This window comes from Tiliqua scincoides, chromosome 2 (assembly GCF_035046505.1).
Source record: "Tiliqua scincoides isolate rTilSci1 chromosome 2, rTilSci1.hap2, whole genome shotgun sequence".
In the NCBI taxonomy this organism is placed as follows: Eukaryota; Metazoa; Chordata; class Lepidosauria; order Squamata; family Scincidae; genus Tiliqua; species Tiliqua scincoides.
Genome location: NC_089822.1, coordinates 271,728,689 through 271,750,700, shown reverse-complemented (window position 1 = coordinate 271,750,700; position 22,012 = coordinate 271,728,689). Strand labels below are relative to the sequence as shown.

The following is a 22,012-nucleotide window of genomic DNA, read 5'->3' as shown; positions in this document are numbered from 1 at the left end:
AACAGTCACTCTCTGAAGCCAAATTCTTGGAATCCAGAGCCAGTGCTGTGCACACACCCTTCTCCAGAGAATTTACTCCTCAGCTTCTCTCCAGTGCAGGAAAGGGGTGAGGGAGAGAATGGAGACCCAGTTTCCTGTCTCCAGGAAGGGGCTGCGTCACCAGCAACAACAGCTTCCTATTTAACCTCTTCCATACTGCTTTCATGACATGAACAAGTGACACTCCACAACTGCAACAGATTTGCTGACTGGACTCCTGTTTTGAAGTGACAGCCCTACAGGTGAAGCTTCCTCAGCACAAAGGGCACCCCCCCCCCAACTGAAGTTCCAGGGGTTGGATCCCTGCCAGTTCAGCTGCCAAAAAATTGTCATGACAACTCAAGGTGGGCAGAGATGAATTCCGGCTGCTGCCAAGCTCAAAGGCAAACATCCTGCAGGGCTCAGCTGCAATTTCCTTTCTATAGCAGAAAATCAGGCAGGAAGCCAGCCTTGTAAGCCACACCATGTCACGTTTGTGTCCTGCTCTCTGAACACACAAAACCCTTCACACATCTCAATGCCAAGGTCACAACCGCAGAGGGCAAGACTGATGTGTCACTTGCACTGAAACTGAGAAAGCAGGGGTTGTGGTGGGGGCCTCCTTCAGAGCTCATGGCAGAAGCACAATCTGAGGCGGGGACATGATGGGCAGCTCTGCCCTCTCTATGCCAGGGAGTATTTTAGGCACGCACACCCCTGCCTCTGGCAATCTAAAACGTGATCCAGAAGTAGCAGTTTGTCGTCATTACTGCAAAAGCCAGGGGGTAATTTAAAACAAACTGAATCCAAGGAGCTGGATTCAGAAATGGGAGCGGCACGTTGAAAGTGCAGGTTAAGCACAGACTTCACAAGGTGGCCCCTTCACACTCTGGGCACAGGGCTGGTGCAAGGGGAGCTACAGCAATGCACCCTCCAATGGTGGGGGAGACAACCTGCATGGAGGGGGAAGCATGTCCTACTCCCAAGACAGACCTGCTCAGACTCCTGGTTGCAAGCTCAGATTTGGGGACAGCAAGAACACGCCAAGCACCTGGACGTGCAGAGCCACTTCTGGCCGACTCAGCCTGCAGATCTCTCATCCACCAGGGTCTATTCCAAAATTTACAGTAGCCCAGGCTACCAAAGAACGCTGCTAAAACAACCAGGGCTACATGATCCCCCAGAGGCACAGGATGATGTCGGAGGCTGCCCCCAACTCTGCTGTCTTACAGGCCTCTAAGCACAGCCTCCTCCTAGACCTGGTGAGGGACCTCCTGACATCATTTTAGTGCCACTTCGTGTCAGGCTCAGGTTTCCCCTGGGGGCTGGGGATAAGAATAGGCCCTCAGTTTGGCTGTACTTGTCGTAAGAGGCGACTAAACAGCCACCGGGTAGATGGGACTCGTCAGCCTGGGAAGGCAGCTCATCTGAGAGAAGGAAAACTCTGATCCCAAACCTCCACTGCCTTGTGGCTACATCCAGTTATGGAAGAAGCTTCAGGAGTCAACCACGAGGCAAAATCCAGAGCCGGAGTCCCTGAGGCAGTTCATGGCTGAACACAGTCACGTTCTGGCAACTCCTGCGACGCCGCTGGAACCAACCATATTGGCCTCTGCCTTTCCATTGGACCATTTCAGCGACGTGGAGAGGGGGGATTTGCTGCATGGGTAACAGTCTATCCTCCATACCTACTTTACCCAGGCTTCGCGCACTGGAGAGGACACTCTGTTCCAGAACCACCATTCAGAGCGTGACACCATAGTCTTCCGAGACTGAAGGATGCCAACAACCGTGTCAGGCCTAGGTCAGTATGCCAGAAAAAAGAACAGCAGCCTCCTGGGGATCAAGGGGTGCCATGTTCCATGCCAACAAAAGGTGCCCCCCATAAAGAGCAGCTGAAGCAGCAAAGTACAGCCCCGTCCGCAGAAAGACGAGGCAGGAAGGCTGAGAACAGCACGTTTTATTTGCACAGAGAAAATTTACTTCTTCTTGGACACACCCACAGTTCGGCCTCGGCGCCCAGTGGTCTTCGTGTGCTGGCCGCGGACACGCAGGCTGTGGGAGGAAGAGCAGGGCGTGACTTCAAGTGGGAGCGCCACGGCACTCCCTTCTCCACCCACCTGCTTCCAGTCCCTCTTTGCTGAGAGCTGGCCGCTCAGCCCAGCCTCCTGGACCAGCTTTCCAAGCCTCCCCTGCACCTGCCCTTCCCATTGCTTGGCTGCCACTCCACCCTTCCCTCCACTCTTACCCCCAGAAGTGGCGGAGGCCGCGATGGGCCCGGATCTTCTTCAGGCGCTCCAGGTCCTCACGGAGCTTGTTGTCCAGCCCATTAGCCAATACCTTCAAGGGGAAGGAAGGAAGGAGTGAGCTGTAGCCTCATGCAAGGACCTTCCTTCTCCACCCGAAGAAGGCAGGACCTCTGCCTCCCCAGTGCAACAGACACAGAATAAAAAAAAGGGGAGGGGGAAAACAGGCCCAGCCAGCAGCCCAGCCCCACTCCTGACCTACCCCTCCAGCTTCACTGTGGGACTTTTGCTGAAAAGGACTCTGCAACCTGCTGCAACCAGCCCTCCAAAAAGAAGCTTAAAGGCACCTGTGGGGCTCAAAGCAGCCACTTTCCCCTCCACGCAAAGGCTGTGATCGCACTCTTGTGTCCTGCAGCCCAGCCTAACTTCGAATCTGCTTTGGGTCTCTCCTTGGTATCCCTTCTGCCCCTTTGAGCTGCAGTGCCTGAAACTGCACCAACCCCACTCCGCAGCAGCCTGGTCTGGAGACAGGACCACCCCCTTCATCTGTTGCAGGTATGCCTCCAAGAACAGGAGACTCACCTGACTGTACTTCCCATCTTTGACATCCTTCTGCCTGTTGAGGAACCAGTCAGGGATCTTGTACTGCCGGGGGTTCTGCATAATGGTGATAACGCGCTCCACCTGAGGGGGGGGCAGGAAGGAAAACAATGTGAGTCCTGCAATGAGGGCCTCTCCCCGAACAGCAACAGCCATCTGGTCAACAGTGGGGGCCACCAAGTCAGGGTCAGAGTTGGGTTTGCAGGGTGGACCACCCCCTCAGCCTGCCAAGGGTGCAATTCAGAACAGTGCAGCTTAGACCTCCAGCCTCTCCCAGGCTGCCAATTCAGGTCAATGCCTGGCAGCAACCCCAGGCAGAGCTGCTGCCAGTCAGGGCAGGTCACGCACAGCCAGACTAGTTACGGGATGCCAGAGGCTTGCAGGTCAGGTGTGGCCAGTGAGCCAAACACCAGGTGGCAATTCAGCCACACGTTCCACAGCACTCTGATGCACACAGGCCAGTCAGCTGCCAGTGACCAGCTGGGGACCAGGCCACAGGCACCTGTGGGTAGGCCAGGCTCTCAGTGGCACCACTGCCCGAACAGGCTTGTTGGAGACAGGGACCCGCATGCAGTGCATCTGCTCTGCCACCAAGCTGTGCCCCAGAACCCTGACCCCAACTAGCCGAACAAGCCACGTAAATCACTTCTGCCAGACTCCTGCCCACCCCACTTCTGTGTGCACAAGGCAGTGGCCCCTTGAAAGGCCCTGCCACACCCCTAATACCCAGAGCCAGGTGGGGAAACACAGGGACCCCCCCTCACCTCATCCTCAGTGAGTTCACCAGCCCTCTTGGTCAGGTCGATGTCTGCTTTCCTCAGCACCACGTGTGCATAACGCCGGCCCACACCCTGCAGGCAAAAGCACGAGGAGAAAGAGTGGTTAGGAGGTCGGGTCGGGCCCCGCAGGAATCGCAGTCAAAGCCCTCAGAACTGGAGAAGATGACCCCACACTAGGCCAGGTTCGTCAGTGGCCTCCTGTGCGCTGGCAGAGCAGACTGTGGCCCAGAGAGGCCTCCCAGCCAACACTTCCCAACCATGAACACTCTTGGCATGGGAAGCAGGTTCAAGCAGACTTTGGGGAGCTGTATCTTGAGGAACACATGAGGGCCTGCTGTAACCTTTCAGGACAGCCACTGTGGCAGGTGCTGAAGGAAGGTCACTCCTACGGAAGGAGCTTTGGGACAGGCAAGGCTGTCAGGAAAAGGTCTGAAGGCTGCTCCGCCAAGTCACAACAACAACAACAACTTTATTTATACCCCGCCCTTCTCCCCAAAGGGACCCGGGGTGGCTTACAACGGTTAAAAACAGATTAAAACATTCATTCAGCAAGCAGATAAAAACATAAAAACATATTGACAGAAATGATAAAAACAGTAGTCAGATAAAAAAGAGCATATAGCAGCAGATCATAAGGAATCAAGCCAGTAAAAAAATACTAAAAAATGTAGAAGAGATGTTAAAAAGGCCATGAACTCAGAAGGCTTGTTTAAACAGAAGGATCTTCAGGTCTCGCCCAAAAGTCTCAAGAGAGGGAGTCATTCTCAAGTCAAGGGGAAGGGAACTCCATAACATTGGTGCCACTACTGAGAAGGCCCTATTTCTTGCCACCGCCCCACGTACCTCCCTAGGCGGCGGCACTTATAAAAAGGCCTTCTCTGATGACCTTAGAGGACGAGCCGGATTGTACGGAAATAGGCGATCTCTAAGATAGCCTGGCCCAGAGCAGTATAGGGCTTTAAAGGTCAAAACCAGCACCTTGAATTGGGCCCGGAAACGAATGGGCAGATAATGTAGCCCCTGGTTACGTCCAGTAACCACACGGGCCACCGCATTCTGCACTAATTGCAGTTTCTGAACCGTCTTCAGGGGCAGCCCCACAGGGGCGCCACCTGGGAATCCAGGAGCAGCTGTGAGTCCAGGTGGACCCCCAAGCTGTGGACCTGCTCCTTCAGAGGGAGCGCAACCCCATTCAGCGCAAGCCGATAGTCCAGCACCTGCATCGAGGATTTCCGAACCAGGAGAGCCTCTGTCTTATCCAGATTTAATTTCAGCTTGAAATTAAGCTGCACAACTAAGCACTGCTTCCCTGCCACGCACACCCTGAGATGTGTGCTCTACAGGGCTGAGTTCTCATTCTGAGGGAGGAAGACAGGCCTTGCCAAACACAACAACGTGGGGGGGCCCCAGAGGGAACTATCAGAAGCATGGCAAGGGCCAAAGAATGCAGCCAGGCAGCAGGGCAGAAGCAGCCCACATGCCTCTAGTTCTGCTTGGTGGCGGCTCTGGAGGACACAGGACGCCAGAATAAGATGGACCTTCATGGGCCTGATCAGGCAGACTTTCCTTGACGAGAACACGAGAAAGGTACATTTCATGCGCAGTCCCAGGCCAAAGCCCCCCATCCCGCTCAGCCCCACAGACCTTGATGGCGGTGATGGCAAAGGCGATCTTCCGCCGCCCGTCTATGTTGGTGTTGAGCACTCGGAGGATGTGCTGGAACTTCTCTGGAATTACAAGAGACTGCGAGGGGGAGAGAGAAAAAGCACAGCCAGATTTCAGCTCCAGTCCGGACGAGGCTCAGCACTTGCACTGGAACTGGGCTGGGAGCAAAATCTCTGGGGCCACCAGAGGGCCCTTCTGGAAGGAGGAGGATTCATGGAGGGATGGACGGCACCTGGGAAGGTCTCCCAGAACTCCCCCGCAAGGCATGCAAGTCCGCTTCTGAGGGGCACCTTCTTCACTCTCTGCAGCCCCACCAAGACCAGACAAGCAGCCCCCAGTTGCCCAGAGCTGCCCCACCAGCCCTTGGCCGAGGCTCCCCGTCTTCAGTGGGTGCAGGGCAGTGTCAGGAAGGAGTCCCGGGCCTGGCATCAGCCCGAGGGCGAAGCAGGTCAGGGCTCCTGCCCTCCAGCCTCAGGCAGCCCTGCGAGGCAGGCAAGCGCAGAGGACCAAGGCCAACCGGCAAGGCGAGGCCTGCTGCCTTCTCCCCCACCAGGGCGATGCGAGGGCAGCTGCGCCAACCAGCAGCTGTGCCGGGAAGCGCCAAGAGCTCTCAGGGGGCTGCTGCGGAGGCTGCGGGAGCCGGTCCCGGCCCGGGGAGGGAGGAGGGCGCGGCTGCCTCCGAGACGGGCCCGGCAGAGCCGCGCCGCCCAATACCCTCCCGGGGCCAGAGCCACGGCGCCCGCCTCCCGCTGGGCCGCCCCGCCACCCCTCCGTCGCCGCCCCCGCGGCGGATGGCGCTGGATCCCCACCCGGCCCCCCGCCGAGCGCACCCACCATCGTCGCTGCTGCTGCTCGCTGGCGGCGCCGGAAGAGAAAGGACGCCGCGCGCACGCCTCCCAACAAGCCCCGCCCCGCCCAGACACGACTTCCGGCGCGTCACTCGTGTGAACTGCGAGTCGCGGGAGCCGGCAGGGGGCGCGCGCCGCTTCTTCAGCACAGGGGCAGGAAGGAGAGGGAGCCGCTTCCGGGAGGCCGTCGCGGGGCATGCTGGGGGCGGTAGTTCCGCGGGCGGCTCTGAAAGCCGGGAGCGGCTTCTCCGGACCACCCCCAAGGCCCTGTGTGCCGACGAGGCGCGATGGCCGCGACGCCCGGGGAGGCGGAGGAGGCGCGGAGGCGGCGCCCGGGAGACGCGGAGGACGAGGAGGTGGGTGGGGAGGGGTCGCCTCCAGGCCCCGAGGCCAGACGAGGGAGGCGGAGCGCCGAGGGAAGTGCTGCCGACGCTCTGGCCCTCCCTGCTCTTCTCCTCTCCCTCCTCCACACTTCCTCCCTACTCCAGGGGGCGGGAGGAGCAGGCAGCATAGCTCTGGGGGCGGGTCTCCCCGTGCTGCTTCTAGCGCTGGGGGTCTTCGGCCTGCCCGCTGCCCCCCTTGGAGCCAGGGTGCCAGGAGGGGCCTGGCCGGGCAGGGGCGGCCTAGGAGGCTGGAAGGTGCAGAGCTCCTTCCGGGGCTGGCTGTGGCACCCCGACTGGGCAGGGCAGGGCCGGAGCCTGCGCTGCTGGAAGCGGATGAGGGCCGTCAGAGACTAAGGAAGAGCCTGCTCTGTGCCCCCCCCCCCGTGGCAGAAGGGCAGCTCTCCTGCTCTGGCGGCCGCTCCATGCGCTGAGCTTGGAGGCTGAGAAACCGAAGTGCTGGGAACGCAGAGAGCTCAGCCGAAGAGGCCGTGGCCGGCCGGCCGCCTCCCACAAGCGGGACCGCAGGCGCAGGCTTTGCTCCTCACCTGGAACTGCCTGCCGCAAGCTTGGCTCCAGTCCGCCCAGTCAGTGGCGTAGCTAGCGAGGTGCGGGGGGCGGTCTGCCCCAGGTACCAGCCTTGGGGGGCTAACACCACAGATAGCCCAAGATCGCTGATATCGTGCAGGTTAGAAATAATCCAGGGACACCAGAATGGTCTCCACCCAGTGAAAGCAGCCCCCAAAAACACCCAAGAAGGAAGTCCCTCCTCCAAGGAGTTGGAGGCAAGGAGTCCCTCAGACCGACCACACGCTGAGTAAAGAAAGATTTTCCTCTGTCTGCCCTAACCCTCCCAACACTCAACTTTCATGGCTGTCCCCTGGTTCTGGTGTTGTGTGAGAGGGAAAAGAGCGTCTCTCTATCCACTCTGTCCATCCCCTGCATGATTTTGTATGTCTCAGTCATGTCCCCCCTCAGGCGTCTCTTTTCTAGGCTGAAGAGGCCCAAACGCCGTAGCCTTTCCTCATAAGGAAGGTGCCCCAGCCCAGTAATCATCTATATTGGCAACCTTCAGTCTTGAAAGACTATGGTATCGCGCTCTGAAAGGTGGTTCTGACACAGCGTCTAGTGTGGCTGAAAAGGCCAATCCGGGAGTGACAATCCCTTCCACACCGGGAGCAAGTGCAGTCTGTCGCTGGTCTGTCTCCCTGGCTATGGGCCTTCCTTCTTTGCCTCTTTGCCTCAGACTGTTGGCAAAGTGTCTCTTCAAACTGGGAAAGGCCATGCTGCACAGCCTGCCTCCAAGCGGGCCGCTCAGAGGCCAGGGTTTCCCACTTGTTGAGGTCCATCCCTAAGGCCTTCAGATCCCTCTTGCAGATGTCCTTGTATCGCAGCTGTGGTCTACCTGTAGGGCGCTTTCCTTGCACGAGTTCTCCATAGAGGAGATTCTTTGGGATCCGGCTATCATCCATTCTCACGACATGACCAAGCCAACGCAGGCGTCTCTGTTTCAGCAGTGAATACATGCTAGGGATTCCAGCACGTTCCAGGACTGTGTTGTTTGGAACTTTGTCCTGCCAGGTGATGCCGAGGATGCGTCGGAGGCAGCGCATGTGGAAAGCGCTCAGTTTCCTCTCCTGTTGTGAGCGAAGAGTCCATGACTCGCTGCAGTACAGAAGTGTACTCAGGACGCAAGCTCTGTAGACCTGGATCTTGGTATGTTCCGTCAGCTTCTTGTTGGACCAGACTCTCTTTGTGAGTCTGGAAAACGTGGTAGCTGCTTTACCGATGCGCTTGTTTAGCTCGGTATCGAGAGAAAGAGTGTCGGAGATCGTTGAGCCAAGGTACACAAAGTCATGGACAACCTCCAGTTCATGCTCAGAGATTGTAATGCAGGGAGGTGAATCCACATCCTGAACCATGACCTGTGTTTTCTTCAGGCTGATTGTCAGTCCAAAATCTTGGCAGGCTTTGCTAAAACGATCCATGAGCTGCTGGAGATCTTTGGCAGAGTGGGTAGTGACAGCTGCATCGTCGGCAAAGAGGAAGTCACGCAGACATTTCAGCTGGACTTTGGACTTTGCTCTCAACCTGGAGAGGTTGAAGAGCTTTCCGTCTGATCTGGTCCGGAGATAGATGCCTTCTGTTGCAGTTCCAAAGGCCTGCTTCAGCAGGACAGCGAAGAAAATCCCAAACAAGGTTGGTGCAAGAACACAGCCCTGCTTCACTCCGCTTCGGATGTCAAAAGGGTCTGATGTGGAGCCATCGAAGACAACAGTGCCCTTCATGTCCTTGTGGAAAGATCTGATGATGCTGAGGAGCCTGGGTGGACATCCAATCTTGGGGAGAATCTTGAAGAGGCCGTCTCTGCTGACCAGGTCGAAAGCCTTTGTGAGATCTATGAAGGCTATAAAGAGTGGCCGTCGTTGTTCCCTGCATTTCTCCTGCAGTTGTCTAAGGGAGAATACCATATCAGTGGTGGACCTGTTGGCTCGGAATCCACACTGCGATTCTGGATAGACGCTCTCTGCAAGTACCTGGAGCCTCTTTAGTACAACTCGGGCAAACAGCTTTCCTACAACGCTAAGGAGAGAGATGCCGCGGTAGTTGTTGCAGTCACCCCTGTCACCTTTGTTCTTGTACAGCGTGATGATGTTTGCATCCCTCATGTCTTGAGGTACTCCACCTTCTCTCCAGCAGAGACAGAGGATTTCATGCAGCTCAGTGACGATGATCTCTTTGCAGCATTTTAGGACTTCAGCAGGGATGCTGTAATCATCTAGTCGCTCTCTTTTGCACCTTTTCCATCTCCAATATGTCCTTCTTGAGATTTGGCAGCTAGAACTGGACAAAGTACTCCAGGTGTGGCCTTAGGGTTAGGGTTAGGGTTAGGGTTGATTTGTAGAACAGCATTACACGTTGAGACTCATTATTCTTGTGGGTTTCCTTCCAAGCACTCTTGTGGATGGCAAAAAAAAACCCAGTATAGCAAACCAATTTAAAAAGAAAGTTTCTTTGCTCTTGACTTAAAAACAACCTTGCTTACCTTTGTGATGTAAAATAAGAGTAATTAAGAAGACAGTCCATCAATCAGTCCTCTTCCAAGAGCTTACAAAGGCGCTTCACTCAGCCCCTCCCTTCACCAATGCAAAATGATCACCTTAAGAACATAAGAACAGCCCCACTGGATCAGGCCATAGACCCATCTAGTCCAGCTTCCTGTATCTCACAGCAGCCCACCAAATGCCCCAGGGAGCACACCAGATAACAAGAGACCTGCATCCTGGTGCCCTCCCTTGCATCTGGCATTCTGACATAGCCCATTTCTAAAGCACTAAAAATATGCGTTCAATAGCCTTTTGTTTGACCATGTCAAACGCGTTCTGAAAGTCCAGATATATAATGTGCACGGGTTCTCCCACATCCATGTGCCTGTTGACCTTTTCAAAAAATTCTATAAGATTCGTGAGGCAAGACTTACCCTTACAGAAGCCAGGCTGATTCTCCCTCAGCAAGGCCTGTTCGTCTATGTGTTTTGAGATCTTATCTTTGATGAGGCATTCCACCATCTTACCTGGTATGGATGTTAGGCTGACCGGCCTATAATTTCCCAGGTCCCCCTCCTTCCATTTTTAAAGGACTATTGCTATCTTTTCAGTCTCACCTACCTCACAGGGTTGTTGTGAGGGCAAAATAAGGGAACTTTGTGCACCACCCTGAGCTGCTTAGAGCAGTGGTTCTCAAACTCTGAGGGAGTTTTACTCCCTCAGTAACTCTTTGTGGAGGAGGGGCTAGGGCAGCGACATGATCCCCAGGATCTCGTCACTAAGGGGGGGTGAAGGGGGTGCTTTAGACTTACTTTATGAAGGTAGGGCTGCAGGAGGTGCGGGGAGCTCTGCGCAGCCCTCCACAGCACACAGCACTTGGAGCATTCAGAAACAGCAGGAGCTTCAGCAAAACTGAAGTGCGTTATGCCCACTTTTTCCGAATGTTCCAAGCCTCGGGGAGTGCTGCTCAGGGCTCCCTGCAGCCCTACCTTCATAAAGTAAGTCTAAAGCACCCCCCCTTGTCCCCCCCATATGGAAGCGATCCTGGGGATCGCTTCCCTGCCTCTCCCCTTCCTCCGCCCCTTCAAGGGACGGGGGACCTTTACACCAACTGGTGGGTCACGACCCACCAGTTGGAGAACCACTGGCTTAGAGGAAGGGTAGTACAAAAATGTCAATCAATTATGTCGTTTGGGGTGACAAAAATGTATGGGCCTGGGTGTCAAATGACCTAGCTACGCCACTGCACCTATCCTTCCTATCCCTGGGTCTTTCACCCTTTCCTTGGGCTCCCCACTTCCCCCTTCCAGACTGTAATGCCCTCTTGCCTGCTCTCCCCTCCCCATGTCTGTCGCTTAGGGCCAAAGTGAGGAGGGGCTGCAGCTGAACCTGGGGGACCTCGACTTGACCTCCGACGAGTTCATCTTGGATGAAGTGGACAGTAAGTGGAGGGGGGTCCTCAATGCCCCCAAGCCCTGTGGATCTGCTGGCTTTTGTAGTCCGTAGTGGGGGGAGGGAGAGGTTGCCTCTGCTTTGAGAGGGGGAGAAAGCAGTTCCCCGCCTTCGAAGCCAGAAGAGGTGTTTTTCTTAGGAAGCCGGGAATCTTTAGTGTCTGGGCTTGCAGTGTGGTCATCCTGCCCTTGGAGGGGATCTGTTGCTCTCCCTCCTCACCTCTGCTCCTGATGGTCACTCTTGAGCCTTCTGAATGTGTGTCTCGTCACCAGAGGCTGCTTGGTCAGGATGCCAGGCTCCCTTCCAGGCATCTCCCAGGTTGGCACAGCAGCTCCTAACCTTGGATGCTCCCGAAGGTGGGGGTGGGCGGAGGAGACCTGCTGCCTCAGAGGCGGCGTTATCTGCTTGAGAGGAACTGGCTGGCAACATTTCTGCATTGGACTTTTCCTGGTTTTGCTCTCTGATAAATGTATTTTACTCTTTCAATTTTGTAGTGTTTCAAAAATGTTACATTTTGGGGATCATTTTAAAGATAAAGGATAAGAGTATTTTTTTAATGATCAACATGCCTACCCCCGTTGGGGACAGGACTTGCTCCCTGAGGTGGACCTTTGCTTTCCTCTTGCAGTTCACATCCAGGCCAACCTCGAGGATGCCCTTGTGCAGGAGGCGCTGAGAACGGTAAGCTCCGAGGCGAGAGGCTGGGCGACGGAAGGGAGTGCTGGACTGCGGCCCAGGTGACTGGCCTTCTCTCTGCCCTTTCCTCTCACAGGGGGTGGACCTCCGCCAGTATTCGAAGCAGGTGGAGCTGGAGCTGCAGCAGATTGAGAATGCGTCCATCAAAGACTGTATCCCTCGCCTGGGGGATGGGAGGGGGTGGGTCACCCCGTGTGCCTCTCTGCAGGATCTGGAGGGGGTCATCCACACAAAAGAGGCAGCCTGGGTTTGCTTGACACACGTGGTTGTGTGGGTGGGGTGTGAGGGACACCTTTAGGACTTGCTGCTGAAGCCCCCCAGGCAGGCAGGCCAAGCTCCTTAGCTGCCCCACTCAGACATCAAGGAGAGCAAGAACATCGCTTCGCTGCACACACAGATCACGGCCTGCGACGCCGTCCTGGAGGTGAGGCAGCTCAGGCAACGCATAAGAACAACGCTCTGGGGAGGGGTTTACTCCTGCAGTATGATCCTATGCCTGTCTACTCAGAAGCATTGTGCTCAGTGAGACTTATTCCCGTGGAAGTGTCTAGGAGTGCAGCACTAACTCAGTCACTGCTGCAGCCAAGGCCTGTTCCAGCCAGAGCAGTTTTGCCCTGAAAAGCCACAAAATGTCAGCCCCGTCTGAAGGAGTCCTTGCAAGGCCCCCCAGGCAGTGTGGAGTGCACAGCAGAGCCGGCTTGTGGGATCAGTTGAAATGTCCGCTTTGCCCAGCACCTGGCCTTTGCCAGGATATGGCAGGGTCATCATCTCCCGTTGTCTGTCTCCAGGTCTAATATTCCAAGGTAGACTTCCCCTGAGTAAGGAGGTTCCATTTCTGGGTATCCTGGCTGAACCATCCCTCCTAGGAGATCACAGAATCTCAAGGTTCTTATTTAAAATCTAGACACGAGTAAGCAGTTGTGACAACCACTGAATTATCCATGAACGTGGACTAGATAGGCAAGGAATCAAAATACAACATGATGACGATCGTGTCATGGAGCTACCTGATTGGAGAGTGGAACCTGTTGGGCCGTCCCATCCCTTTTCCTAGATAGGCAGTATGGGTCATCCAGTCAATGGGCACCTGCCGGTCTCAGTAGGAGGCTTGACCACATCCACACCCAGTGACTGGCTGCCCAGGGTGGCCTTTTCAGACCAAGGACAAAGATGGCTGCAGGAGGATGTCCCGGCAGCTTCTAGGACAAAGGAGCTTCTAACGCTGGTGGGGAGGTGTGGGTTGGAAGTGTCCCCAAACGGAGAAAAGCAGGGCCTCCCTCTGGCCCTTTTCCCAAGGCTCACGGTCTCCCTGACCCCTCCTTCCTGCCTGCAGCGCATGGAGACCATGCTGAGCGCCTTCCAGTCTGACCTGAGCAGCATCAGCTGCGAGATCCAGACCCTGCAGGAGCAGTCCGTTGCCATGAACGTCCGGCTGCGCAACCGCCAGGCTGTCCGGGGGCGCCTCTCGCAGCTGGTGGACGAGCTGGTGGTGCCCAACATCATGATCAGGTCAGTCCTTGGGCGGAGGGCGTGCAGGGAAGAGGGGGTCTGGGCCTCGCTTGGGGGGAGTTTGAAACGTGTCTGTGCCCCCCTCCCAAATGGAAGATGCCCAAGGGCTTGTGGCGGGAAGGCAAAGCCATTGAGCAGATGCAGGGAAAGCGATAACCTGGCAGTGGAATGGCCTCGAGAGACCAGTAGAGGGAAACAAGGGCCGGCACAGCCTGGCCAGAAACCACCAGGGAGGAGGCTGGCTGTGGCCCAGGGCAGAGGTGTGGAACCCTGGGGGGGAATGGGCGTTTCACGCGGGTCAAGTGCCCGTTTGGATCCCCTGGCGCTGTGTGTCGCGAGACACCTGTGTGCACTTTCCTCACATGGTCAGCCAGGCACCTTCCGCCCTTCCCCTGCAGCCTGGGGGTCCCCCTTGGGTGTCTCTGAATGTGTGATGGGAAGGCCCCCTGGTTGTCTGATGCCTGCGGGTCGTTCTGTTTCCTTGGGGGAGGCAGGATCGCGCTCTGGACTGTCGCTTCGGCCTCCCTTTATTTTCCACTCTCAAGGGCAGCCCCTCCTGAAGGGTCAGAGATGTGGGGGAGAGTGGCTCTGACCTGACTTTCTGCTCTGTGAATGGGGGGGGGCACGCAGGGAAGGATCAGGACAGCAAATTTGTGCTGATGGCACCTTGCAGGGAGCTTTGCAGGCCAACGAGAGCCCTCCCCCAACATGCGACTGACAGAGCCCCCCACTCCTTTCCCCCTCCAGATCCTGTGCGTGCCTACTCAGAAGCAAGGCCCATTGTGTTCAGTGGGTCTTCCTCCTGGGAGGTTGTGTAGAGCGTTGTGGTCCAAGTTTCGAGGCAGGCAGCTGCCCATCCAGCACCTCTAAGAGTCAGTTTCTGTTTGTTTTGGGAATTGGGAGCTCAATGGATGAGCTCCAAAGGGGCTGTTCTGCCTAGTGAGTGCAGCCCATAGACCCTGTGCAGTGGCTGTTGGAGGCGGAGCCGGGATGGGCCTATTGTTCAGTGCCAGCGAGAGACCAAGAGACGCTGCTGGTGCCCTGCTCTTCTGCCAGCCTTCTGACTGCTTTGACTGCTCTCCGGGTCATCTCGTGGGCCACTCTGAGATGCAGGAAGCTGGACTAGATGAACTGGCCTGATCCAGGGGTGGTGCTTTTCTTCTGTTCACATCAGCTGAAAGTGGACTTTGGTCCAGGGAATGTTCTGCTGAAGCAGAGGTCTGATTTCTGGAGGCACTGCAAGGACCTCAGTTGCGTTTGCTGCCACCGGCCAGAGGGCTGCCCTGGAAGCCCTTCTGCCAACTCGCCAGCTGGCCTTGGGCAGGTTCCTTCTTGGTGGTGGAGCCTCGCTGGATCTGGCCAGGGGCCCACCTGGTCCAGCTTCCTGCATCTCACAGGGGATCACCAGGTAGACAACAAGATCCCTGCATCCTGTTGCCACTCCCTTTTGCCTGGCATTCTGAGGGCAGGAAACGCCACCTGTTGACCTTGCGAGGCGGCGGTTTGGCAGGTCCTTGGATTCCACCAAGACTGTCGCTGCCCGGCAGTTTCTCTGTCTGCCTTCCAGGTGTGCTTGAGGGAGTCGGGGGCATTTGTTGAGAGCCAGCAGGTGGAAGGGAGCCTGGCTGGGAATGCAGGGGGCCCTGGACTAGCTCTGGGCCGCGAGGCGTGATCCTGACACCACGCTCCCTCCACAGCACCATCCTGGAGGCACCGGTGACAGAGCAGGGCTTCCTGGAGCAGCTGCACGAGCTGAACACCAAGATCAGCGCCGTCAAGGAGCAGTCCTTCCGGGAGACCATGGCCTGTGCTGACGTGACCGATGTGCTGGACAAGCTGAAGGCCAAGGTGAGGGGCCTGCGTGACTTTGCTGCGGCTCCTTTGGAGAATGCCAGGAGGGTGGGGGAAGCCGGGGGGGGGGCAGGCAGGGCCTCGCTGTGCAGTCCTCTGCCTGGGGCATGTGACGTTCTTCCCCCTTCCCCAGGCAGTGGCCAAGATCCGGGAATTCATCCTGCAGAAGATCTACTCTTTCCGCAAGCCTATGACTAACTACCAGATCCCCCAGAATGCCCTGCTCAAGTACAGGTAGGCGGGGGGGTGTTGTGGGAGCCTGGTACCCATCCCAGCTGACCCAGTTGCTCTGATCCCTGTACTCCTTGGAAGCTTCTGCCAGTGTTGTTGCCACCTGCGCTGTGCTGTCTCAGTGCTGGGCTGGCGGCAGCTGTGAGTTTCCAGGCAACAGGCCAGTCGGCTGCCCCCCTCTGGCCACTAGGGGGCTTGCAGCTGTGGGCCAGCTGTCCTCTGGGGACCTCTCATTCCCCTCCCTGGATGGGGCAGGTTCTTTTACCAGTTCCTGCTGGGGCACGAGCGGGCCATCGCCAAGGAGGTCCGGGACGAGTACGTGGAGACCATGAGCAAGATCTACCTCAGCTACTTCAAGTCCTACACCAGCCGCCTCATGAAAGTGCAGGTGAGGGAGGGAGGAGTTGTGGGGCAGGAACAGCTCCTTCCCTCTGGGGATTGCCCTCCCCCCCATCACCCCCTTGTCAGCTGCAGTTCTCTTTCTCCTTGACTTGCAGTATGAAGAAGTGGCTGAGAAGGACGATCTGATGGGTGTGGAGGACACGGCCAAGAAGGATATCCTCTTATCTCCTGTGGGTGTGAGGTCGGGTGGGGGCCCCAGGGTTCTTGTGTTGCCTCCACTGGGCCTGAGAGTCCATGGCTGGGGTGGGACTGGAACCTGGGTCCAAGCCACCTTTGGGGGTCACCCTGCATGTCCCATCGTGATGCAGGAAGGAGGGAGATCTTAGGCCAGGCCCACAAACTCCAGCTGGCCCTTGACTCTGCTGCCACGATTCTTCTCCAAGCCGTCCCTCCGGAACCGCAACACGATCTTCACGCTGGGGAACCGTGGGAATGTGATTGGGGGGGCCGAGCTGGAGGGCCCCATTATCGTCCCCCACACTGCCCAGAAGAGCGATGTCCGGGTAAGTGGCTAGGCAGGCGGTGGGTGTGGGAGCGGAATTCCTGGGGGAGAGTGCCTGGCCTGGGGGGCCGGAAGAGGAGCGGGCTGGATGAGTCCCTGCAGCCCCCTCCCACACCACCCTGCCCTTCGTTTCCAGTACCCCTTTGAGTCCCTGTTCCGGAGCCAGCACTACGCCCTGGTGGACAACAGCTGCCGCGAGTACCTCTTCCTCTGCGACTTCTTCCTGGTGACGGGGACCCCCGCCTTGGACCTCTTCCACGCCGTCATGGGGAAGACGCTGACCATGTTCCTTGTGAGTGTGTGTGGGGGGGAGGGGGTTGGGTGGGGGAATGCTGGTTCCAGGGAAGCAGAGTTGAGTCTCCTTGTCTTTTGGAGGAATCGGGGAAACAGGGCTGTGTGGAGGGGGAAGGAAACCTTGTGTCCTGGTCTGGTCTGGAAGCAGAGGAGTGCGGGGTGGGGGTAGCCAGTGGTGGGGGGTGTTTGGTGGGCAGGGAGGTGGTGATGGGGAGACGGTCCCTGAAGGACGGGAGTGACACACAGGCCTGTCCCGCCTCCCCGCAGAAGCACATGGACAGCTACGTGAGCGACTGCTACGACAGCATCGCCATCTTCCTCTGCATCCACATCGTCCTGCGCTTCAAGGCCATTGTGGCCAAGCGCAATGTTCCTGCCATTGACAAGTGAGTGCTGTCCCTCCCCTCCCCTCCCCTCCCCCACCACCCAGCTGGAGCCTCTCCCCTTCCCCCGTGCCAACGGGGCAGGGCAGCTCTGGCACCAGCACCCCCTGGCACAGCAGATGTTGCTGCCAAGCAGAGAGAGGTCGGCCTTCCAGCTTCCCTCCTGGATCCCCCGGAAGCTGAACTGCAGCGCGTAGGAGGGCAGGAGTCAAGCCCTGGCCAAGTTCAGGGGAAGAGTCCAGGCAGAAGGAGGACTTATGGAAAATACTGGGGTGGTGGGGGGTGAGACAGGTGTGGGAGGGGAATAAGTGAGCAGGCAGGCCTGCGAGGAGGAGGACTCAGCAGAAGCGTAATCTGCCTCACTGACCTCTCCCCCTGGCATCAGCTTGGCCTGACTCTCGGGCACTCTCTGAGGCCAGGGTGGCAGCCCTGAATTGACCTGGACGCGGTGAGGTTGCTGCCCTGCCCCGCTCACCCTCTGCCCTGGTTAAGTGGCACACGGGGCGGCACACCCCAGGCTCAGTGGGGAGGGGTGGCCACATCCCATGTGGCCACAGTGGCGCTGGTCTGGCAAACGTCTCCACGCCCCACCCCCGGTCGTGAGCCCCCACCTCAGCGAGAGATGAAGGGTCTGTATGAGGTGCTGACCTGGCAGAGGACTCCCGGAGCTGGTCCCAGGCCCGTTCTCCCCCAGGTACTGGGACGCCCTGCTGGAGCTGCTGTGGCCGCGCTTCGAGCACATCCTGGAGCTGAACATCCAGAGCATCCAGAACACGGACCCCCAGAAGCTGGGCTTCCTGGACACCCGCCCCCACTACGTGAGTACTGGCGAGGGGGGGGGAGGCTGGCTTGGTCTGCCCTCCCCGGAGGGAATTCAGGGCTACTGGAGGGCAGCTCTTCTCTGCTGGGCGCAGGTCTGTCGTGCCACACGCGCTCACTCGGGAGGCTGTGCCGGACTGCCAGGGTGGGAGGAAGCAACGCCAGGCCTGCGTCACGGGGCTTAGAGGCCCAGCTGGCAGGAGCGTCGTCCTCTCGGGGTGCCCTGGCCGGTCCCTCATTCCAGGCTCCTCCCCCAGATCACCCGCCGCTACGCAGAGTTCTCCTCTGCCATTGTCAGCATTAACCAGACCTTCCCGCACGACCGAACGTTGGCCTTACTGGGGCAGCTCCAGGTAGGAGCCTGTGAGTCTCTGGGACCCCTCGGAGGACGCGGGAAGTCTTCGCGAGGGACGAGTGGGGTCGGGGTTCTCGTGCTGAGCTGCATCAGGGTGGGTCTCCTGGGGCTTCACAGTGTCAGCGCTAGCATGGAGGGAGCCCTCTCTTGCTGGACTTGGGGTGCCAGTGGGGCCAGGCAATTCCCTCCATCAGGTCAAGCCTTGGGGGGGGTCGAAGCTGAGCCCTCCACCTTGGTGCTGCTTGTGCCTCTGCGCTGCTGGGAGATGCAACCGCCATTTGCTGCTGCCAGCTCTGGGCAGGAATCAGTGGCCAGAGAGCCCCCCAGCAGCCCCTGTATCCTGACTGGTGTCTGGTCAGCTCCTCTCCTCCTTGACTGGCTCAGTGCTAGTTTTCCAGCTCTGCACAAGCCCTTGAGAGCTGGGAAGGCTCTGAGCTGCTCCCTCCCTCCCCCCCAGACTGAAGTGGAGAACTTTGTCCTGCGCGTGGCGGCCGAGTTCTCCTCCCGCAAGGAGCAGCTCATCTTCCTCATCAACAACTACGACATGATGCTGGGCGTCCTCATGGTAGGCGCCTGGAGTGGGGCTGGCGCTCCCTCTGGGGGGGAGAGACCTGCAGGTGGCAGTGGGGTTCTTGCCCCCCGACACCACTCTTGCCCCCCTCTCCAGGAGCGGGCCGTGGAGGAGAGCAAGGAGGTGGAGGGGTTCCAGCAGCTGCTGAATGCCCGGACTCAGGTGAGGGGAGCTGCCTGTCGCCAGCGCCTGGCACTTCTCCTGCCGTAGCTTTTCCCTGCCAGTGCAGGCAGCTCTGCCGCGATGTGGAGGGTGCCTAGGCCTGGATGTGGGTTGGCGGCAGAGGTGGGGCTTTGGATGCCTGGAGGGCCACCACCCGCCAGTGCTCCAGCTCAGCAGAGAGCAGCCCTCCCTGTTTGGTCACTTTGGCTGACTTGAGGGGGGCTGCGGTCCTCTCTGTCCTTGGTGTGCTAATCCCCCCCCCCCCCGCAGGAGTTCATTGAAGAGCTGCTGGCCCCTGGCTTTGGGGGGATGATTGCATTCGTGAAGGAGGCGGAGACCCTGGCCGAGCGGGGGCAGCTGGAGCGCCTGCGCGGGGAGGAAGGTGAGTCGTGTGCAAGTGAGTGTGGGGGCTTTGGGGGGGTCCAAGGACGGGCCTGGCCCCTCACGTGCGCTGTACCTGCCTCTGCAGCACGGGTGGTGCAGCTGGTGCGAGGCTTTGCTGGGACCTGGAAGGCGGCCGTGGAGTCCCTGAGCCAGGATGTGATGCGCTCCTTCACCAACTTCAAGAACGGCACCTCCATCATTCAGGTGGGAACAGAGATGAGGTGGGCCCAGGAGGGCTCAGCTCACTATTGGGGGGGGGGAGAGAACAGGCAGAGGCTGCAGTGCAGAGCTGATGAGGCAGGTGGCAGAACTGCAGTGGGGCTGGGCTCCTCTTTAGGGGATCTGCAAAGGGAGGAGAAGGCAGGGCAAGCCCCCCCCCCCCCCGCACGAGAAGTGGCTCCCTCCACGGCTGGGGGATCCACTTTCCTGTGGCTGAACAAGCCTTCCGTTCCTCAGCCCAGCCCTCTGATGCGGCAGCTGGAGGTGAACTTGGTGGAGGAAGGGCTGTCCTCACGGGGGAGGCATTGGGGGGGCTGGAGTACCCCTGCCCACCCACCCACTCCTCCTCTCTGCCCACAGGGGGCGCTCACACAACTGATCCAGTACTACCACCGCTTCCACAAGGTGCTGGCACTGCCCCCGCTGAAGGCACTGCCTGTCCGCTCGGAGCTCATCAACATCCATCACCTCATGGTGGAGGTGAAGAAACACAAGCCCAATTTCTGAGGGGAGGGGGCAGGGAATGCTGCCGCCGCCACGTCCCTCCCCCCAGAAGCCTGTGTTGTGCTCAGATTGTCTAGTTTTGCTTTGTCCAATAAAGTACTTTGCAGCCCATCGTGGGGGTCTGGGTCTTGTCCTGGGGGGAGGGTTGGGGTTAGGGTTAGGTTAGTAACCAAAGGCTGCTGAGAAAACTCCACAGTCAGGGAATTGGAGGACAGGTCCTCTCGTGGATTGAGAACTGGTTGGAGGCCAGGAAGCAGAGAGTGGGTGTCAATGGGCAATTTTCACAATGGAGAGAGGTGAAAAGCGGTGTGCCCCAAGGATCTGTCCTGGGACCGGTGCTTTTCAACCTCTTCATAAATGACCTGGAGACAGGGTTGAGCAGTGAAGTGGCTAAGTTTGCAGACGACACCAAACTTTTCCGAGTGGTAAAGACCAGAAGTGATTGTGAGGAGCTCCAGAAGGATCTCTCCAGACTGGCAGAATGGGCAGCAAAATGGCAGATGCGCTTCAATGTCAGTAAGTGTAAAGTCATGCACATTGGGGCAAAAAATCAAAACTTTAGATGTAGGCTGATGGGTTCTGAGCTGTCTGTGACAGATCAGGAGAGAGATCTTGGGGTGGTGGTGGACAGGTCGATGAAAGTGTCGACCCAATGTGTGGCGGCAGTGAAGAAGGCCAATTCTATGCTTGGGATCATTAGGAAGGGTATTGAGAACAAAACGGCTAGTATTATAATGCCGTTGTACAAATCGATGGTAAGGCCACACCTGGAGTATTGTGTCCAGTTCTGGTCGCCGCATCTCAAAAAAGACATAGTGGAAATGGAAAAGGTGCAAAAGAGAGCGACTAAGATGATTACGGGGCTGGGGCACCTTCCTTATGAGGAAAGGCTACGGCGTTTGGGCCTCTTCAGCCTAGAAAAGAGACGCCTGAGGGGGGCCATGATTGAGACATACAAAATTATGCAGGGGATGGACAGAGTGGATAGGGAGATGTTCTTTACACTCTCACGTAACACCAGAACCAGGGGACATCCACTAAAATTGAGAGTTGGGCGGGTTAGGACAGACAAAAGAAAATATTTCTTTACTCAGCATGTGGTCGGTCTGTGGAACTCCTTGCCACAGGATGTGGTGCTGGCGTCTAGCCTAGATGCCTTTAAAAGGGGATTGGACAAGTTTCTGGAGGAAAAATCCATTATGGGGTACAAGCCATGATGTGTATGCGCAACCTCCTGATTTTAGAGGTGGGTTATGTCAGAATGCCAGATGCAAGGGAGGGCACCAGGATGAGGTCTCTTGTTGTCTGGTGTGCTCCTTGGGGCATTTGGTGGGCCACTGTGAGATAAAGGAAGCTGGACTAGATGGGCCTATGGCCTGATCCAGTGGGGCTGTTCTTATGTTCTTAACTACAATTCCCAGGAAGCCTTGCAGGTCTCTTGTTATCTGGTGTGCTCCCTGGGGCATTTGGTGGGCCGCTGTGAGATACAGGAAGCTGGACTAGGTGGGCCTGTGGCCTGATCCAGTGGGGCTGTTCTTATGTTCTTAACTACAATTCCCAGGAGGCCTTGCAGGTCTCTTGTTATCTGGTGTGCTCCCTGGGGCATTTGGTGGGCCGCTGTGAGATACAGGAAGCTGGACTAGATGGGCCTATGGCCTGATCCAGTGGGACTGTTCTTATGTTCTTAAACTACAATTCCCAGGAGGCCTTGCAGGTCTCTTGTTATCTGGTGTGCTCCCTGGGGCATTTGGTGGGCCGCTGTGAGATACAGGAAGCTGGACTAGATGGGCCTATGGCCTGATCCAGTGGGGCTGTTCTTATGTTCTTAACTACAATTCCCAGGAGGCCTTGCAGGTCTCTTGTTATCTGGTGTGCTCCCTGGAGCATTTGGTGGGCTGCTGTGAGATACAGGAAGCTGGACTAGGTGGGCCTGTGGCCTGATCCAGTGGGGCTGTTCTTATGTTCTTAACTACAATTCCCAGGAAGCCTTGCAGGTCTCTTGTTATCTGGTGTGCTCCCTAGGCATTTGGTGGGCCGCTGTGAGATACAGGAAGCTGGACTAGATGGGCCTAGGGCCTGATCCAGTGGGGCTGTT

The 22,012-nt window shown here is 57.5% G+C and overlaps 2 protein-coding genes across 3 annotated transcripts; one reads left to right on the top strand and one right to left on the bottom strand.

The window, feature by feature from the left end:
* Positions 1-1,963: 1,963 nt before the first annotated feature.
* On the bottom strand, positions 1,964-6,227 carry RPS18 (ribosomal protein S18). Its single transcript, XM_066614855.1, has 6 exons — positions 6,143-6,227; positions 5,288-5,386; positions 3,629-3,715; positions 2,847-2,948; positions 2,267-2,358; positions 1,964-2,073 (listed from the first exon to the last, which is right to left on the bottom strand). The coding sequence occupies exons 1-6, from the start codon at positions 6,143-6,145 to the stop codon at positions 1,998-2,000; spliced, it is 459 nt and encodes a 152-aa protein (XP_066470952.1). The 5' UTR covers positions 6,146-6,227; the 3' UTR covers positions 1,964-1,997.
* A 102-nt stretch (positions 6,228-6,329) lies between these two features.
* Positions 6,330-20,028, top strand: VPS52 (VPS52 subunit of GARP complex). 2 transcript variants are annotated; one of them, XM_066617322.1, is made up of 20 exons: positions 6,331-6,512; positions 10,943-11,024; positions 11,664-11,716; positions 11,808-11,883; positions 12,088-12,155; positions 13,065-13,240; positions 14,938-15,088; positions 15,225-15,325; positions 15,578-15,710; positions 15,820-15,877; positions 16,094-16,227; positions 16,363-16,518; positions 16,788-16,906; positions 17,598-17,721; positions 17,980-18,075; positions 18,535-18,642; positions 18,745-18,810; positions 19,081-19,192; positions 19,280-19,398; positions 19,774-20,028. In XM_066617322.1, the coding sequence occupies exons 1-20, from the start codon at positions 6,444-6,446 to the stop codon at positions 19,918-19,920; spliced, it is 2,148 nt and encodes a 715-aa protein (XP_066473419.1). In that variant the 5' UTR covers positions 6,331-6,443; the 3' UTR covers positions 19,921-20,028. The 2 variants fall into 2 exon arrangements, with proteins under 2 accessions (XP_066473420.1, XP_066473419.1); XM_066617323.1 differs by lacking the exon at positions 18,745-18,810 and having other exon boundaries at positions 6,330-6,512.
* Positions 20,029-22,012: the final 1,984 nt, after the last annotated feature.

Excerpts from the sequence above, each read along its gene's own strand:
- RPS18 (XM_066614855.1), bottom strand. Across the intron at positions 2,359-2,846 it reads AAGATGGGAAGTACAGTCAG|GTATTGGCTAATGGGCTGGA; the intron begins GTGAGTCTCCTG and ends TTCCCCTTGAAG. Across the intron at positions 2,074-2,266 it reads GGCCTCCGCCACTTCTGGGG|CCTGCGTGTCCGCGGCCAGC; the intron begins GTAAGAGTGGAG and ends TTCCTCCCACAG.
- VPS52 (XM_066617322.1), top strand. The coding sequence starts at position 6,444 with ATGGCCGCGACGCCCGGGGAGGCGGAGGAGGCGCGGAGGCGGCGCCCG. Across the intron at positions 13,241-14,937 it reads GTGCCCAACATCATGATCAG|CACCATCCTGGAGGCACCGG; the intron begins GTCAGTCCTTGG and ends CTCCCTCCACAG. Across the intron at positions 16,228-16,362 it reads CCCAGAAGAGCGATGTCCGG|TACCCCTTTGAGTCCCTGTT; the intron begins GTAAGTGGCTAG and ends CTTCGTTTCCAG.